The sequence below is a fragment of the Phaenicophaeus curvirostris genome, assembly GCF_032191515.1.
Source record: "Phaenicophaeus curvirostris isolate KB17595 chromosome W unlocalized genomic scaffold, BPBGC_Pcur_1.0 scaffold_35, whole genome shotgun sequence".
In the NCBI taxonomy this organism is placed as follows: domain Eukaryota; kingdom Metazoa; phylum Chordata; class Aves; order Cuculiformes; family Cuculidae; genus Phaenicophaeus; species Phaenicophaeus curvirostris.
The window spans coordinates 952,407-970,466 of NW_027206664.1; the positions used below are offsets into that span (position 1 = coordinate 952,407).

Genomic DNA, 18,060 nt, shown 5'->3' on the forward strand with positions numbered 1-18,060 from the left:
ATATTAAAACAATAACTCACAAGACTACATAGCTTCTTACTTTCAAATCCTACACTGTGATCACTAATTTTAAAGCCAGAGACTTAAGCGGCTACCTAAACATGACTACTGAGCCTAATTTTATGTCTCCTCAGGACTTCTCTGAATGAATTGCTAGAGCCAGATTTCTGCAAAAAAAATAATTCCCATCTTTGGATGATAATTTAATGTTTTAAACATTTCCAGAGATGCAAACACTGCTTGTAACTTTTGGAGAGTTGCTCTGGTTATCTTTGATGTTAAACATGAGCACAGGGTCTATAGGATGGATGGTCGTAGAATCATAGAATGGTTTAGGCTAGAAGGAACCTTAAAGATCATCTAGTTCCACCCTCCCCCTGCCATGGGCAGAAAGTTCTCCTACGGGTTGGAACTATCATAAGTAAGGAGAAACCCTCCTGTGTGCCATCCAGCCATGCCCCAGAGCTGCAGATCTCCCTTACTAGGGGTGAGCGTGTCCCAAACAGGTCCCAGTGCTGGTGCCAAGGGGAAATTTGTGTGGACTTTAAGGTTAATACCTGGCCTCTGGGAGATGCAAGCAGAGATGATCCTGAAAGCCAGCAGAACAAGCCAGGAAGCATTTAATAAATCTGTGGCTCTTTCCCTAAGCAGATATGGGCTTACATGGAACACTAGGTGACTTGCACTGGTTGCAAGTGGCCTGCGCCTCATTTTAACACCTTGTCTATTTATTCATGGCCCTACAGCAATAAGCTGAGCCCCCAGACAGCAGGAGGGATCCCTCTGCCACAGAACCACACTCTTCTACCTCCTTTTTATCTTTATTTTGCAGCTTGGCTCCATTGCAGTGAGCTCCAAGTGCACACATGTGATCATTTATGGTATTTCACAAGAATACTTCTTCAAAAGCAGGAACCGTTACACCTCCAATTTTCTAGCCAGAGACTGATGACACATGAGCACAAATCACTCACCTCCAGTTACCAATGTGGCTTCCTGGGCTAATGCATGCATTTCAATTAATTAATTAGTTTGGGCGAGAGAAGGGTTTTCCAGGGGAGAATTCTTAGAAAAAGTGCTTTTTAACTTTTTTTTTTTAAAGGAAGTTGAATGGAGTGAAAGGCAGAAGTGGTTTGCGAGCCTTTAGTGCTGCTGCGTGCTGTAGTGTTAGGAGAAATTGATGTTATAAATGAGGGGGTGTCCTCCAACAGACCCCCAGGTCCAGCCGAAGTAGAGCACAAATATATGGGACATTCCCTTGGGACAGAGGCCAGGGAACGGGGGGGTGGCTATGGTGGCTGAGCTGGGAAAGGGGCCCAATGCATCACCCATGGATTTCTAAGCCCTTTGTACCACTCCCATGGGCTTCATCCTCACACCCTATGAGAAATGATGGGGATAAGGACCAACCTCAACCGGAGCTGCAGCACCACACAGGATCCAACCTGGCACCAAGAGCATGGACTGAGCCATCTCCACAGAGGGAAGGATCAGTCCCTTTTTCTGCATTTCCAAGCATACACTGTAAGGGATGATTTCATCCCCATCATATCTTCCTTTCCTCCCATCCTAAACAAAGGGAAGGTCTCTCCCAGACCATTACAAGTGACAGCGCATACCCACAAAGAGATGGGGAAATGTCAAGCTTTAAACATTTATTATTCAGATGATGCATTTTATAGCATACAGTGGGTCTGGATGTTCTACAAAGACTGAATTGCCACAAAGAGTTATTAGCTCCCTTGTTTTAACAGTCTCTGAAATGTTGAAAATGATGAGCTTATGTTTTCTCTAGTATGAATATCTAGTCTTTATTCTCCCCAAAACCTTTTTTTTTCTTTAATTTTCTTTTAAAGCGCTTAGTTTAACAAATACGATTAAATTAAAAAGATTGCTTTTTCAAATGCAAATAAATACATTAAAAGATAATAAAATGCTTGCACTAACTCTGTGATCTGAAGGACACCACAAGTCCCTTGGCTATCGACAGTGGACTTTACAACCTTTAGTGTCATTTCTCCTGAAAAAATACTGAAAGTATCACAGGGACTGGCTAATAGCTAACACCAAGAGGAGGAAAATTAGTGTAAAGCTACAAAATACTCAGTGAGGACATAATGAAAAAATCGCATTTCAGGTTTTGAGAGACTTTCATGTGAGGGATGTTACAAAAATAAGCATGAAAATAAATCATAAGTTATTCTGACAAGTTTTCCTTCAGTGCCCTAAATCATGCTAAGAATAAATACCAATTAATTTCCTTTAGGGGAAGAGAGGAACTAAGCAAATTTCTTACTTTTCCCTTTTTTTCCCCATTTTTGTTTCACCTCCATATATATGAGACTTCTCCAAACATGGGTGAATTCCCTCATGGGGGAATTGAGCAAATCACTTGACGGGTAGCAAAAATCTTCAGTTTGGAAATTATTTCACCAAGAACAAGGTGAATTAGATGCTGGAGAGTCTGATAGGGAGCCAGCAAACATGCTCTGCATCCGAAGGGGGAGCAGTGTGGCAGTAGTGCAGCACATCGGTCCTTTGCAGATGCTTCAGCCACTTGCCTTTACACCAGCCCGAGGTTTGGCCCCACACATATTTGGCCCAAGGAGGTTATTTTCCCTTTTGCTGGGGAAAATGTATTAAAACCCCACACAGATACTTTCATTGAGTGATGAAGATTGAAGCTGGCTAATTTGGGGAGACAGAGTCAGTGGCTTTGCTCCTTCAAAAATGCACAGTGTAGAATTACACTCTTTGGCGACCATCTCTAAAGAAAGCCAAAAAAAGAGAGAAGAAAATACTCAATGACTTCCCTAGGTGCTCTCACCAGGAATCCCCAAACCTTCCCAGTGCTGTTCCTCATCCTACCCCATCCAATGACCTCATGGTACCTCTTTTCTCAACACAGTACCATGGTTAACAATGCCATATGCCCACTGGCTTCCTACTGATCGACTTCAGAAAGATACCATTGGCAGCATGCAATTTTGGAGGGGAAAAAGCCCATTTTTGGTCAACATTTTGATTTTCACATATCAACAGAGCAATTGATGCACCAAAGTGGTTAATGGCTGGATAAATGGCTGGATGAATGTATGTTAATAGCAGAGATAAATGGCAAGACATTAAAAATCGACAGATTTCACATAAAAGTTCCTCAGTTAGAGAAATCCAAATGTTGGAGGCAAATGTCATGGACCAAGCCTGGTTCGTGGGGTTGCAGGATTGCACCCCAACAGGAAAACTGAATAAACCCTCATGGCTGGAAGGGGTAGGGAAATGCTTAAGAAGGAATACTGCCATGTGGCTTACACTTCACCTCTGAACGCTTCCTGATGCACTAATGGATGAAAATTCTGGGTTTTAGAACCAAAATCTCCAATTCTGTGAGTTTTTCTCTCTCTCTTTTTTTTTTTATTTTTTCCTTCTTTCACTATATCCTGAGAGCAAATTCTGGGGGAAGGGAGAAGATGCAGGGACTGGAGCATTGGTCTGGATTGTTGCCAGCAGGATGCCTGGCACCTTAACCCATCAGGCTGAGCCTCCATTATAGGACTTTTCTGTTCTAGCTTTCAGGTCTTCTCCCAGGAGACTGATGCTGTGTCTGGGCACGCTGCAATGGGTGTTAAAGCCCCTTCTCGTCTGCTCCCCAAGAAATCAGGGAACAGGAAAGCCAAGATAAATGGTTGTAACACTGAGCCTTGTAATACTGATGGGCTCTGCTGTCTTAATCAAGTCCAATCGCTCGTTAATACTATTAAACCTCATTGCTACTAACAATGCTGGCCCAACACAATACGCTATCACCACATGAAGCTCCTGGGCTCAAATCCATGAAGCAGAAATTAGTTTTTCCAGACAATTCCAGTGCATTCAGCAAGAATTTTGCTGCTTTCTGGGTAGACAAGAAAATTAAAGTTCCCGTTTCCAGCTCTCTCTTCTTGCTCCATGTGTAGATTAGGAACCAGATGAAAATTCAAATAATATTCAACTGCAGCATCAGGACTCTTGTCTTTGGCAATGCATTTTCTGCTGAAAATTTCTGCCCTTTAAATTTTACAGTGAAAGCTTCCTCTCCATTGCAGACAGACCAACACATTCATAAGGCATCTGAGAACATACCACACATCCAAAGGGTGAAATCTCTCTTCTCCACAAGCCACCAGAAATTCAACATCTTACTTGGAAAAATGGGTTTGAGCTGCTGAGTTCAGCCCCTGTCTGCCTGGTCGGGGGTCTGTGCGTGCTGGTACTGCAGCATAAATTCTCTTCTTATCAGCGGGAAAGGAAAGTAAATTGGATAATGGGAAGAAAATGGGACAGGTTGCTGGCATCATGCCTTTCTTGGCTCCTCTTCCACTGCACAGACAGGATGGAGCAGCTTGCACCTCCATTAGGCTTCACCAAAATAAGCACCTGAAGTGAATTAGTAACTCAAAGTATCACCAGACAAGCAAATAAGGAGACCACCAAGTCTTGTTCATGATTTGGGGAGAGATGCAATAGTGCGGCGCGTCCCTCCATACCAGATTCCTCATTGTCTGGGCATTTCCTCACCCAGGTGGCATCTTGCCATCACCCTCCTGTATCTGCCCTCTCCCTTGGGATGCTCCAGCACAGAGCAAAATGGGGAACCTGGAGCAACCCAGTGATCCCCAAGCAAACTCTCCTCCCTCCAAACACATCACCCATCACTTGAGGACATGGTGCCACTTACACCAACCATGGGACAGAGCCTCTCCTGTACACTGCACACATAGAAACACTGGATAGCAAATTCAGCTCATTAGAAGCCAGGCTCAAAACCTCTAGTTTTGGTTTTTACTATTTTTTTCCTCCTCTCTGCTATATACATCTTTTTTTTCTCTTTACCAATCACCAAAGAAGAACATCAAACCTCATCCTGTACATTATTAGGCCCAACTATGACAGGGCTGGATTTAAATGTATAATTACAACCATGACAGTAATTTCAATAAAGCACTCCTTTAATGGAAATAAAACCAAAATTATTACCAAAACCAAAAGGTTATAGTGGCTGAGGGATAATGGCAACTTGAACAGCAAGAGCCACAGAATCCCCTGTTTCTTAGAGCTCCCAGCTCAGAGGACACGTTTCTTAACCCATCGAGGAGTTTACTGGCAAAATGACAGTGGCTACATTACTTCTGCAGTGGCTTTTGGACTCCTTTGAAATGCTCCTTCTGCTTCAACACCTCCACATAAACCATTAGTCAGCTCACAGGAAGGCATTGCTTTCCCTGTCTCTGCACTGCTCACAATTGTCTGTTCAATGATACAATAAAATAAGAAAAAAATACAAATGCACAAGAAAAAGCAAACCCAGTGCAAATAAGAAAGTCATCCCACTCTCCAATCTGATTTCAAAAGGATGGTGAATAGGGAGGGACACATAGAAAGAGAGGTGGAAAAAAGGTTGGCTGGGGCAAGGCAGGAGGACGGCCTGAAAACAATACTAGCCCCTACTTGGACTGCTTTTTTGTTTGTTTTTTCCCCAAATTCTCCATCTTCTTTCAAAAGACAAACAATAACCCGGCAGGATGCATTGCTGCTGCTTGAGCAATGAATTCAGAAAAAGAAACCCCTAAAACAAAACCATGTCAGGGAAGAGGGGTGGCACTTGGTGACATGACTGAAAAAGAAACATGCTTCTCCCTCCCCACCACATGAATGTATTCTTGAGCATGCTGAGGTTTGGTCTGCTGGGGGATTTAAATTGGAAAAGCTCTTGCTGAATCCCATTAAGGTGCATGTCTTCTTCTTGTCCCATTTCACCCCACCTTGCCTTGCCCCTCAAGCCGTCAGCTTTTGGATGGTCTTGTTGTAGTACTGAGTGATGGTGGGCATCAGGGGGTTCCAGTTGTTGGCATGCAGCTCGATGATCTCCAGCAGTAAGGATCGTGTCAGCATGGACTCAGAGGGACACAGCATCTTGTCACGTGCTATCGCCAACAGCTCTGTCATCATCTCAGGCAGCTGCTCTTCCAGCAGCCGGCCAGTGCTCTGCAGCTGTCAGGAGAAGAAGGGGTCAACTATGGCATATTGATCCTTATGGGTCCCTTCCAACTTGACATATTCCGTGATTCTATCATTCTATGATATTCAAACACCCCGTTGGCTTTTACAGGCACCCTCCACCCCTCCAGTTCTCCCCTGCTTGATGCAGCGGGGCAGGAAGACAAGGTTAAAGGTGTCTCAGATTTTGAAAACCAAAACCACCTGGCAGCAGGCTCCAAGAGCCAATCATGAAGGATGAGTTTTTCAAAAGCATCTGTGCTGGGTTGCTGGAGGAGAGAATGGTTTAGCTCCCACTGACTTCAAAGGCAGCAATGTTGGATTGCTTTTAGAAAAAAAAAAATCCCATCTAAAAATCATGCTACTGTCAAAACAAAGTGGAGGCTGTAATGTGATATTCTTGCCTTTTACCTGGACCTTCACTTACTTACTGATTCACAGCTTTCAGTGACTCCCAGTCATTAATCGGAATAAGCAGAGTCCTCCTGTATGCAGAACAAATCCTGCCCTGACAAGATCTGCATTCATACCCATTGTGCCACTTCTCTGAGGGCAGATAAGTTGTTTTTTTAAACAATTACTCCTTGGAGAAACTCCATGAAGCAGCATAAACCCCGGTGGTCCCACAGAAGAGAAGGTCCAAGCTTGAAGTGGACAGCAATAAGTTCACCATCGCAGAAGGCTCACGAGGCTTGAAAACAGAGCTCCCCAAAGCCCTAACCTTAAAAATTCAAACTCTCCTCCTTGGTTGCCTGTTGTTTTGCTGAATTTCAACCATTCAGGCTGCAATTTCAATTGCTCTCTGCAAGGAAAGCATCTATCCCTGTAGGCAAATCAATTCCCAAAAATGAAAATAATGAAACTCTGATGTATTTGTATCAGCATTTCTCTGCAAAGCTGCTGCTGCTGAGCACAGCAAACCTCTTTGTGTGAGCTGTGGGGCAGCTTTTGCACCAATACAGTGATTTTGTGCTTAAAAAAATGCAGGATGGGATTTGAAGGAAACAGGATGATATAATTTTGTGATGGGACCTCAGCTACCAAACTTGTTGCGTTCATTTGTATACATCAAAAGTCCAGTGACAAAGTCTCAAGGGGCATCTCTTATCTCATGGTGATGTCTCTTATCTACTCTGCTCTGGTGAGACCTCACCTGGAGTAGTGCATCCAGCTCTAGGAACTCTCAGCACAGGAAAGACATGGACCTGTTGGAGCAGGTCCAGAGGAGGGCCACAAAAATGATCAGAGGGCTGGAACACCTCTCCTATGAGGACAGGCTGAGAGAGTTGGAGTTCTCCAGCCTGGAGAAGAGAAGGCTCCAGAGAGACTTTATTTGCTGCCTTTCAGTACTTAAAGGGGAAAAAAGAAAAGAAAGAAAGCTGGCGAGGGACTTTTTAGCAGGGCCTGTAGTGATAGGACAAGGGGTCATGGTTTTACACTAAAAGAGGGTAGATTTGGAATGAATAGAAGGAAGACACTTTTTACACTGAGGATGGTGAAAGACCAGCACAGATTGCCCAGAGAGGTGGTAGATGCCCCATCCCTGGAAACATTCAAGGTCATGTTGGACAGGGTCTGAGGAACCTGATCAAGTTGAAGAGGTCCCTGCCCATGGCAGGAGGGTTGGACTAGATGGCCTTTGCAGATCCCTTCCAACCCAAACAATTCTATGATTCTATGGTTCTGTAATGCAAAGAGGTAACATGACTGTTGGGTTTGGAAACCTCTAAGAGCTGTTTGATATGTGCAAAGCCAAGGATAGAAGGGGCAAAGCAATGAGTACCAGGGTGGGTGGTGCAGGTGATTCCCTACCTCCATGGAACAGCAAAGCACAGCGTCTTCCTTCACATCCTGAGATTGCAACAACTGCAAAAGAGAGAAGAGAGATGCAGTGAGAAATGCACGACATCCTCCTCCCTTAGAATCTTCCTTTCATCTCTTCATCCAGCTTGGCTTTTGCCACTCCCAGGAGGAAAGATAGAAAATCAGAAAGAGGGGAGGAAAGAGATTATCAACACAAAAAATTTAAGATAAAAAGTGACAAAATGTAGCGTAAAGGGTATCATTGGCATATCCGCTGCTGAGAGTGAACAAGCAGAGGAGAATTTAGATTAACAACTTTCAAAAAAATATTTAGGATACTTTTTTTTTTTTTATCCCATAGCAGGCAATGAGAAAATGCACTTGTTTCACATACACAGCAACTAAATACAGACATCAGGTGATAGTATTCAAGCAGCACAGCCCTGGGAGTGGTTGTTTGAAAGGGAAGTGTCAGAAGAGATGCTGAGCAAAAAGTGACCATGAGTGCTGCTGAGCCTCTGGAGATAGAGTGCAGAGAGCTTTGATAACCAGCTTGCCTCCAGCCTGAGAAGAATCAACATCAGTGGCAGAAACATGAAGGCACAGAAACAATAACAGTGATAACGAGGAGCTGGGAAGGAGAAGAACAGCTGTGGAGATTTTTATGAAGGACTTGCAGGACTGTTGTTGACATTTCACTAAGGTATAAAGATGAGCTTGTAACAATAAACTTGGTCTCAGCTTGAAATGAAAGCAGAGTCCGTGCCTGTTAATACGCCACAAATGGTGCCCGTATGGGGTCGGAACGGAGGCTGCATGAGGAGCACGGTCCGGTAGCATAGAATCGGCAGAACGTTTGGAGGGGCTGAAATGAAGCCCGGGGTGCTCCGTAGACACTTGCCCGCTGGACGGAAGGTGAGCTGCCGATAAGGGCATGGGGAACACAGTAACCCAGGAACAGAAAGACGTAATAGATTTATTTAAATGTATTTTAAAGAAACAAAACCGAACGCTAGATATTAATGCTCTTAAAGCACTTTTGACATGGGCTCGGGATCATGAGCTACCTTTTGACGTTTGCTCAGCATTCGAGCAAGAAACCTGGGATAAGATCGGAGTTCGACTATGGGATAAAGCGACTAGGTCAGATAATACAGCTCCTAAGTTGCTTGGTCCCTGGCGGAATGTTTTTGAAGCGCTAAAGGCGCATGTCGGCTCTAAAAAGCACAGCGATAATTCCGAGCCGAGTGCAGGGTCGTCAGCAACTGCACTAACCCCCCACCTGCGCTTGCCTCTGCACCCCTCGACGAGGGGGCCAATAACCCCTTTGATCCGGGTCCGATAGACTCCAATAAGGAGCCTGATCCACCTCCCCCCTGTCCCTCAGACCGAGGGGCACAAGCCAGGAGGGAGGCGCAGCGGCGGGGAGAAGTTGAAATGTTGCAAGCTTTGCCTGTGATCTGTGCGCGGGACGGCGGTCCCTACTGTGAACCAATTAGTGATGAAGCGATAAAGGAGATTCCAAAAGCTGCAAAAGAGAACGTACTAACTGCTCCGGAGCCGAGCCGCCCGGCTGAGGGCCGCCCCCCGCCCCAGCTCCCGCGGCCCCGACTGGAGCGGCTGCAGCAGCCCCGGGGCATTTACAGCGCCCACAGGATGGTCCTTTGGTACCGAAGGGCTGCGAGAATCAGAAAGTTTAACTGCCTTCAGAGAACAGAAACACGTCACACCCCTACGGCAATTAAGGGAAGCGGGCTTGGTGCACTGTTAATTGGACGATCATCTATCACAAAGCAAGGATTGTTTGTTTTACCGGGACTGATTGATGCTGATTTTACGGGAACAATGCAAGTAATGGCTTGCATGCCTATGCCTCCCTGATTTATACCAAAGGGCACTAGAATTGCTCAGCTGATTTGTTTTCAAGCAATTGTACCCCCTGCAGCAAATCCCATACGGGGGAAGGAGGCTTTGCCTCAACTGACCAGCCCGTGATTCTATGGAGGCAGAAACTACAAAAATCATGACCAACGTTAACCTGCAAAGTACGATACACACAGAGCAACAGAGAACAATATTTTACCGGTATTATACGGAACTATATGCTTTTTTAAAGGAATTGAAATATCTGTTAGACAATCGACATGATCCTTACTTTATAATGCATGTACCTTCTCATACAAATTTACCAGGATATTTGGCTGAAGGCAATCGCCGAGCTCATGCTCTGGTGTTTTGCGGAAACCAACTCTATAACTCCCTTAAGGGTTATAAAGCAGGTATGCGTTTATTTGCCGGTGGGTGCGAGGGAGTAATCCTCCTAACTCACACACCGAACGGTCTAGCAAGCAGATAGTTATAATGTAAAGACATGCCTATTCATAAGCGCCTATTATATATTCATGACCTTTCCTCGCTTCTTATTATAATTAGATTCGAGAAGCTTCTCCCATACTCACGCAGGCGTGGTGTCATGGCCTGGGGCTCAGGGCTGAAGTAGCCTTCACCTTCCTCATGAATCGTCCCTGAACCCAATCTGTGCGCAGGCGAGTCTCATCCTGGTCGAGCTCCAAGACTGCAGAGACAGGTGCAGTCGGCTTTCTGCTATTGTGCACATTCCAGCTTTCCCTTATCAGTGAATGTCTGTGAATGAGCTCCTCCCTTATCAACATCCAGGGACTTCAAGGCCTTTACTAGCAGACAGTGCATATTTCAGTGAGCTAAGCCTTCTAAGTTTTTCTAACTTTTCCCCTATATCATATGTCCACACATCACTGAAAGCTCCTGTAATCATTCCAGAGACATTACAACAAGCATGTATGTCACATGATTTTTATCACCAAGGTAGTACAGCCCTTAGGAAAATGTTTCGACACCATGTCTACCTGCTTTGTTGCCTCCGCACATATGGGGGAACGAGCAAAAGGCGTAAAAAAACATTTATTATATGCAATTGCTATTTTGGGGGTGCCAAAACCAGTAAAAACAGACAATGGCCCAGGATATGTTTCTAATATAACAAAATCCTTTTTTCAGCAATGGGGAATCACACATGTCACGGGCATTCCTCACTCACTGACAGGGCAAGCCATAGTTGAACAAGCTCATGGTACATTAAAAAATATGTTGTTAAAACAAAAAAGCGTGAGCGTGGGATATGCCCCTCAAGAGAGACTATTAAAAGCTATGTATGTTCTAAATTTTTTAAATCGTTGCCAAGACAACATTCGCCCGATAGAGCGACATTTTATCACGAAATCATATGATAACATGAGTAAAGCTAAAGTAATGATACGTAACTTAGAAACGAGACAATGGGAAGGTCCATGGCCATTAATAACGTGGGGGCGAGGGTATGCTTGTGTCTCTAGAGATCAGGGACCACAGTGGATGCCAGCAAGATGTGTGTGGCCTGCATTGCAATAATTGTGGGAATTTCGTGTTGAGCAACCACCATTCCATGGATCCCCGCACAGTCCCAAGAAAACATCTGGCTATCCGTAGCCAATGCGGCCCAGCATGTTTCATTGTGCTTGTCAGTAGCAACTCCGACCAATCCATTTAGCACCTGTTTAGTAAGTTTGCTGATAGATGATGTTTTTTATTAGGTGTGATAAAAGTAGATTTTAGTAAATATTTTAGTTATATAGGCAAAAATGTAAAACTTATATAAAATGTTAATTCCTTACTTAGTGTGTGTAGAAATGATTTTATATGATGTAATTACATATCTGCAGATATATCCAAATCCAACAACATCTCCCTGCAATTACCGAGATAATTGTATTTTATTTGAGGAGACAGAGCATGGGCAGATATTCCTTCCTATATTTCAGGAGGCCCATGTACATTAGGCAAATTCATATGATTAACTCCAAATGTTTCTATGATTTTAAACCACACTTTGGCTCAGCGTCATCAAACAAATGCCCCACTGGCAGCTTTATCTAGTGTTTTGACATATTTATCAGACCATTCAGAATTTATACATTAAAGTATTAACACCTTAGAAGATTTAACAGAAAAATTGCAAATATAGAATGAATGGAATACATGTGCAGGACTTTTTGTTGGAATTGGACCTTGGATTATAAAATTAGTCATGATAGGTTTTATGATTTTACTTGGGCTTTTTTTTTCTAGCATATTGATTTGTGTGCCTTGCTTAATTAAATGAGTGCAAAGCTTGATTGACAGTGTTAAGACAAATATGAGTAGTTCACGAAAACAAAAAAGGGGGAAATGTCAGAAGAGATGCTGAGCAAAAAATGAGCACGAGTGTTGCTGGGCCTCTGGAGATAGAGTGCAGAGAGCTTTGATAACCAGCGAGCCTCTGGCCTGCGAAGACTCAACATCAGTAGCAAAACCAAGAAGGCATGAAAACAATAACAGTGGTCCCGAGGAGCTTGGAAAGAGAAGAACATGCTTTGGAAATTTTTATGAAGGACTTGCAGGACTGTTGTTGACATTTTCACTAAGGTGTAAAGATGAGCTTGTAACAATAAACTTGGCCTTGTCTTGAAATGAAAGCTGAGTCCGTGCCTGTTCATAGGCCACAGGAAGGATTCTGCCCAAGAGGCAGCCACCCACCACTGAACCTCTCCATCCCTGTGGGGACACTTCTAACAGCCATAAAATTGCCTGATGGCAAAGTGTTACATCCAATACAACATAATTAATACGACTTCTTTTAAACTGATTATATAGTGGTGCAATAGGTTGCAGTAAAACTATGATGTCTTAGGTGCACCAATTCCAACTCTACTCCGCTCTTCCTGAACTTAGCACTACAAACATGAACTTGTAAGCACAAGCAAGTTTTAAGGGAGACTCAAAATAATGCTGTGCATGGCATGGGATAATGAAGGAAGACGCTCACCCCTCAGATTCAGGGTGTGCAACGAGGGTCAATGGCTCTACCTAGCAATGGCAAAGCATAGGAGCTCAGCATGTCTCACCCCACAAACCTTGAAATCACGAGCAAGGACCCTTGAAACCAGATCAAAAATACAGTGTTCTTTGTTTTCATCTTTATGACTTTGTCACGTACACAAAGATGCCACTTCAGGTATTTTGCTGAAACCACAAAATAAAGCACAGTTGTTCTAGTTGTTTTTCAAGTGGATAAAATACTGAGATTCCCAATCAGCCAACAAAGTCAGCTAGAGCGTTATGCAAAGCAGTGTACCATGAGGAGGCTCATGAAATTACAAGTGCTGGCAACACTTGAAGCTATGGCCACTTCCACTTCATTGCCTTGGACTGAACAAGTCCTGCTGGCCTTGAGCTAATCCCTGAGTGAAGACGGGAGCTGAATGTATGCACTAAACATTGAGAAAACAGGAGAAAAATTGGGAAAACTGGCTTCATTAGCATCTGAAATTCATTGGGGAAAGGCAAACTTTGGAAAAATGATTGGACTGATTAAAATTGCCCATATAAAAATTGCATCCAGGGGATGATTACAGGTTAAAGTGAGAACTTTGGGAGTCTCAGATCACCTGCCATGTTGTCTGCCTGACACTCCTTTTTCCACTCCCTCTTCCACGTTCATCAGCTGGTGGCTGTCTGCAAGAAAAATTTCCTTTTGTTCTCCAGACATTTTCCCCTAATACCGGGCAAAGTTGGGCAATGAAAGCAGCAGTTCTTGCTGGAAAGCAGACAGAGTCTGCTTGATTTCCTGAGAGAGGAGGCTACATACCAGAATCTGCCTGGCTAGTCATATATATGAACAGGACTGGTCCAGTCCTGTTCAATATCTTTATCAGTGACCTAGATGAAGGCATTGAGTGCACCCTCAGCAAGCTTGCAGACGACACTAAGCTGAGAGGAAGTGCAAGGATCTGCTTGAGGGTAGGGAGGCTCTGCAAAGGGATCTGAACAGGCTGGATCAATGAGCTGAAGTCAATGGCATGAAGTTTAACAAGACCAAGTGCCGGGTCCCGCACATGGGACACAACAACCCTATGCAGTGCTACAGACTAAGGGAAGAGTGGCAAGAAAGCTGCCTGGCAGAGAAGGACCTGAGGGTGTTGGTTGACAGCTGACTGAATGTGAGTCACCAGTGTGCCCAGATGGCCGAGAAGGCCAATGGCATCTTGGCTTGTATCAGAAATGGTGTGGCCAGCAGGACCAGGGTAGTGATTCTGCCCCTGTACTTGGCACTGGTGAAGCTGCACCTCAAATACTCTATTCAGTTTTGGCCTCTCACTAAAGGAAAGACATTGAGGTCCTGGAGCATGTCCAGAGAAGGGCAATGAAGCTGGTGAAGGATCTGAGGAGTGGCTGAGGGAACTGGGGTTGTTTAGCCTAGAGAAGAGGAGGCTGAGGGGAGACCTTATTGCTCTTTAAAACTACCTGAAAGGAGGTTGTAGACAGGAGGATGCTGGCCTTTTCTCCCAAGTGACAGATGATAGGACAAGGGGGAATGGCCTCAAGCTGTGCCAGGGGAGGTTCAGAATGGATATCAGGAAAAAAATTTTCACTGAAAGGGTCATCAGGCACTGCAACAGGCTGCCCAGGGAGGTGGTTGAGTCACCATCCCTAGAGGTATTTAAAAGATGGGTAGACAAGGTGCTCAGGGTTTAGTGGCAGATAGGAATGTTTGGACCCAATGATCCATGAGATTTTTTCCAACTTAGTGATTCTATGATTCTATGATAATACTCAATCTGAATTGTGAAAAGCTTATGTTTCGGGTGCTGGACTAGCAACTTTGCAGACTGGTGGAAGATATCAGTCTCCTTCTCTTCCGAATTTTTGTGTCCTTCTGAGAGATGAAGTACTGGGAAAGATCCTCTGTGAGGCCAGCGTGCCTGTGTGGGCTCCAGGTGCTAAATATTTTCATAAGCAACCCAAAATAAATTGTGCAGCCTGCTCCTGGAAGTGCTGCGTGTGATGGGGGATCTGCAGTGACTTGTAGGATGGCTCTTGAGTACAACTGGTTTCTGTGGCATGCTACTGGGACCAGTCTCCCCTGGCCGCCATGGCCCCAAAACCTGCTCTTTACATCTCTGCAGAGGTAAGCATCATGAGCCCCATGGGGTGGGCATGCAATGGTGGTTGAGGGGGAGAAAGAAGCTACAAAACTGCAGCTGTGCTTCATCATGGAAAGAACCAGCTTGGTCCTCCTGAGCAGCAATGGATGCACATGCATGTGGTGCAGACCACCAGGAGGAATCCAGAAAGCTAAGCTGATGGAATTCAAGTACCCATGTAGATATAGTATACCTGGACTTCAGGAAAGCCTTTGACAACGTTCCTGAAGTATTCTGCTTGAGACACTGGCTGGCACTGGCCTGGTCAGCATACCCTGTGCTGGGTTAAAAACTGGCTGGATGGCCAGGCCCAAAGAGTAAATGGAGTAAAATTGAGTTGGAGGCCTGTGGGGCCAGGTGGTATTGTGTTAATCGAAAACAATAAATATATTATTGCCCTGGTAGGCAGGAGACCATGGGATACAGAAGGGAGGAGACTGCAGGACCCTGGTTGTTACCAAGAGCTGTAGATAATTGGGCTAAAAACAGACTTTGCAAGGTTGGAAAACAAGAAAGCATAACTGAGCTATTTGGGCAAGTGGAAAAGCACTGCCTCAACGAGGCAGGGGGGTAAAAGCAATTGCTTGTGCTTAATAAAGTGATTTCATTTGTCACCTCAAAATGGAGTCTGTGCCTCAATCGCTACAGAGGCCAGTCATAAGTGGTGTCCCCCAGGGCTCAGTGCTGGGTCCAGTCCTGTTCAATATCTTTATCGATGACCTGGATGAAGGCATTGAGTGTACCCGTAGTAAGTTCATTTATGACACTAAGTTGGAAGGGTTGATCTGCTTCAGGGTAGGGAGGCTCTCCAAAGGGATCTGAACAGTCTGGATCTCTGGGCTGAGACCAATGGCATGAGATTTAACAAGGCGAAGTGCAGTCCTGCACTTGGGGCACAACAACCCTATGCAGCGCTACAGGCTTTGGGAAGAGTAGCTGGAAAGCTGCCTGGCAGAGAAGGCCCTGGGGGTGTTGGCTGACAGCTGACTGAACGTGAGCCAGCAGTGTGCCCAGGTGGCCAAGAAGGCCAATAGCATCTTGACTTGTATCAGAAACGGCGTGACCAGCAGGACCAGGGAGGTTATTCTGCCCCTGTACTCAGCACTGGTGAGACCACACCTCGAATACTGTGTTCAGTTTGGGCCCCTCACTTAAAGAAAGACATTGAGGTCCTGGAGCATGTCCGGAGAAGGGCAACAAAGCTGTTCAAGGGTCTGGAGAACAAGTCTTATGAGGAGTGGCTGAGGGAACTGGGGTTGTTTAGCCTAGAGAAGAGGAGGCTGAGGGGAGACCTCATTGCTCTCTACAACTACCTGAAAGGAGGTTGTAGAGAGGAGGGTGCTGGCCTTTTCTCCCAAGTGACAGGTGATAGGACAAGGGGGAATGGCCTCAAGCTGTGCCAGGGGAGGTGCAGACTGGATATCAGGAAAAAATTTTCACAGAAAGAGTCATTGGGCACTCGAACAGGCTGCCCAGGGAGGTGATTGATACACCATCCCTGGAGGTATTTAAAAGACGGGTAGATGAAGTGCTCAGGGATATGATTTAGTAGTGGACAGATATGGTTAGACTCAATGATCTCAAAGGTCTTTTCCAACCAAGCCATTCTATGATTCTATAATTCTATAATTCTCTGATTCTATGGTTCTATGAATACTTGGGTTTATTATCTGCTTTCTGAAATAATCTTCTGAGAAGCTAAAGTGCTTACTTGGTATTCTCAAGGATGCCCACACCATGAGCAGGACCAAAGAACGTGCCCCACTTTCCCTTATCACCAAATTGTCAAGTTTAATTGTGTTCTTCAGCAATTCTCCTCAGGAGATGGTGTGGGATCAGTCCAACACATACTTTACTCTTTCCAGCTGCAACAATATTTCTCCTGGAAGGCACAGTAGTAATTATTGTGTATGATGTTGCTTTTAAAATGGCATATAAGCAATGCTTGCCACAAATTACCTCCTAGCATGCAGTATTTTCTGATGCTTTGGTGATGCCTCCAGCATGAAAGCACAGAAAGCTTGAAAATATCCATCCAGAGCCATGGAGAGGTTGGGATGTCTTTGAGACCCAGTGAAAGCTGGACCAGCCACAGCCCATGCGCCGCTTGCCCTGGCTCCCTGATGGGCATCTTGAGTTCATCCATCCAGGTGGCAACATACATGGACAGCCTTGGGTGTGAAGCTCCACCCTCCCAACTGCTCTGCAGTCCCTGCCCACAGGCATGTATTTCATCTAATGTGTAGGTCATGAGGAGGTGCCTGTCAGTATTCCCCCTGGGGAGCATGAACCATGACTGCAGAGGAACCAATGTGTTGCAAATGCATCAACCAGATGTAGCAACCAGCTCTCTGGTGTAAAATGAGGCAACAGGTGAAAACAGACACATTTTGATTAAGAAGAAGGAAAAAAATAGCTTTTTGTGTCACTCTGAGCTTAAGCAGAATGAACATGCTGCACTTGAAAGGATGAAGGAGAGATGTTGCTTCCCAGCCTTGTTTTTAACCAGAGGAGCCCTTGAGAAAGTCTATGGTGGACTTTGTCCTCAACAGGATGAATCTGTTCTAGTTCTGCAGCCAGGAGCGTCATGGAGACCTCCTTATAAGGGGGCTTATAAGAAAGATGAAGACTTTTTAGTAGGGCCTGTAGCAATAGGACAAGGGATTATGGTTTAAAACTAAAAGAGAATAGATCCAGACTAGAAGAAACTTTTTACGCTGAGGGTGGTGAAACACTGTAATAGGTTGCCCAGAGAGGTGGCAGATGCCCCATTCCCAGAAACATTCAAGGTCAGATTGGATGGGGCTCTGAGAAATCTAAACTAATTGAAAATGTCCCTGCTCGTTGCAGAGGGGTTGTACTAGATGAGCTTTAAAGGTCCCTTCCAACCCAAACCATCCTGTGATTCTACGTTTCTATGATCATTCCCTACGAGATCATTGTTAAGGTGCAGGGTGTGTTATCCTGCTGACACAGGTCTGAAGGCACTCTTGGTGGTCTAATGGACCATAGTTGGGGAAATCCTGCCCCCCAAACCTCCTGGAATCTAGATGCTGCTAGATGAGTCCTCTTGGGAGAACAAGCCAGTTCTGCTGCACTTCACAGGCTCTCTGCAGAAAGACATCAATCACAGTTCTCTGCTTTTTCCATCAGCTCCTTATTGACCTAATGTTGCAAGTCTTTA

The 18,060-nt window shown here is 44.9% G+C and overlaps 1 protein-coding gene and 1 long non-coding RNA gene across 8 annotated transcripts in view; one reads left to right on the forward strand and one right to left on the reverse strand.

The window, feature by feature from the left end:
• LOC138733840 (uncharacterized) overlaps positions 1-18,060 on the forward strand; it is a 252,031-nt gene that overhangs the window by 156,803 nt on the left and 77,168 nt on the right. The gene's annotated exons all lie outside the window — the stretch shown is intronic.
• The window catches only part of LOC138733828 (CBP80/20-dependent translation initiation factor-like), a 259,905-nt gene that overhangs the window by 23,963 nt on the left and 217,882 nt on the right, over positions 1-18,060 (reverse strand). For 5 of the 7 annotated variants that reach the window (XM_069881323.1, XM_069881322.1, XM_069881319.1 and 2 more), the window contains 2 exons: positions 7,849-7,902; positions 4,579-6,030 (listed from right to left, as the gene is read on the reverse strand). In XM_069881323.1, the coding sequence (XP_069737424.1) occupies positions 5,815-6,030; positions 7,849-7,902 (270 nt within the window). In that variant the 3' untranslated portion in view covers positions 4,579-5,814. Of the gene's footprint in view, positions 1-1,619; positions 4,178-4,578; positions 6,031-7,848; positions 7,903-18,060 lie in introns of those variants that run through there. The other 2 variants (XM_069881318.1, XM_069881324.1) reach the window with 2 other exon arrangements.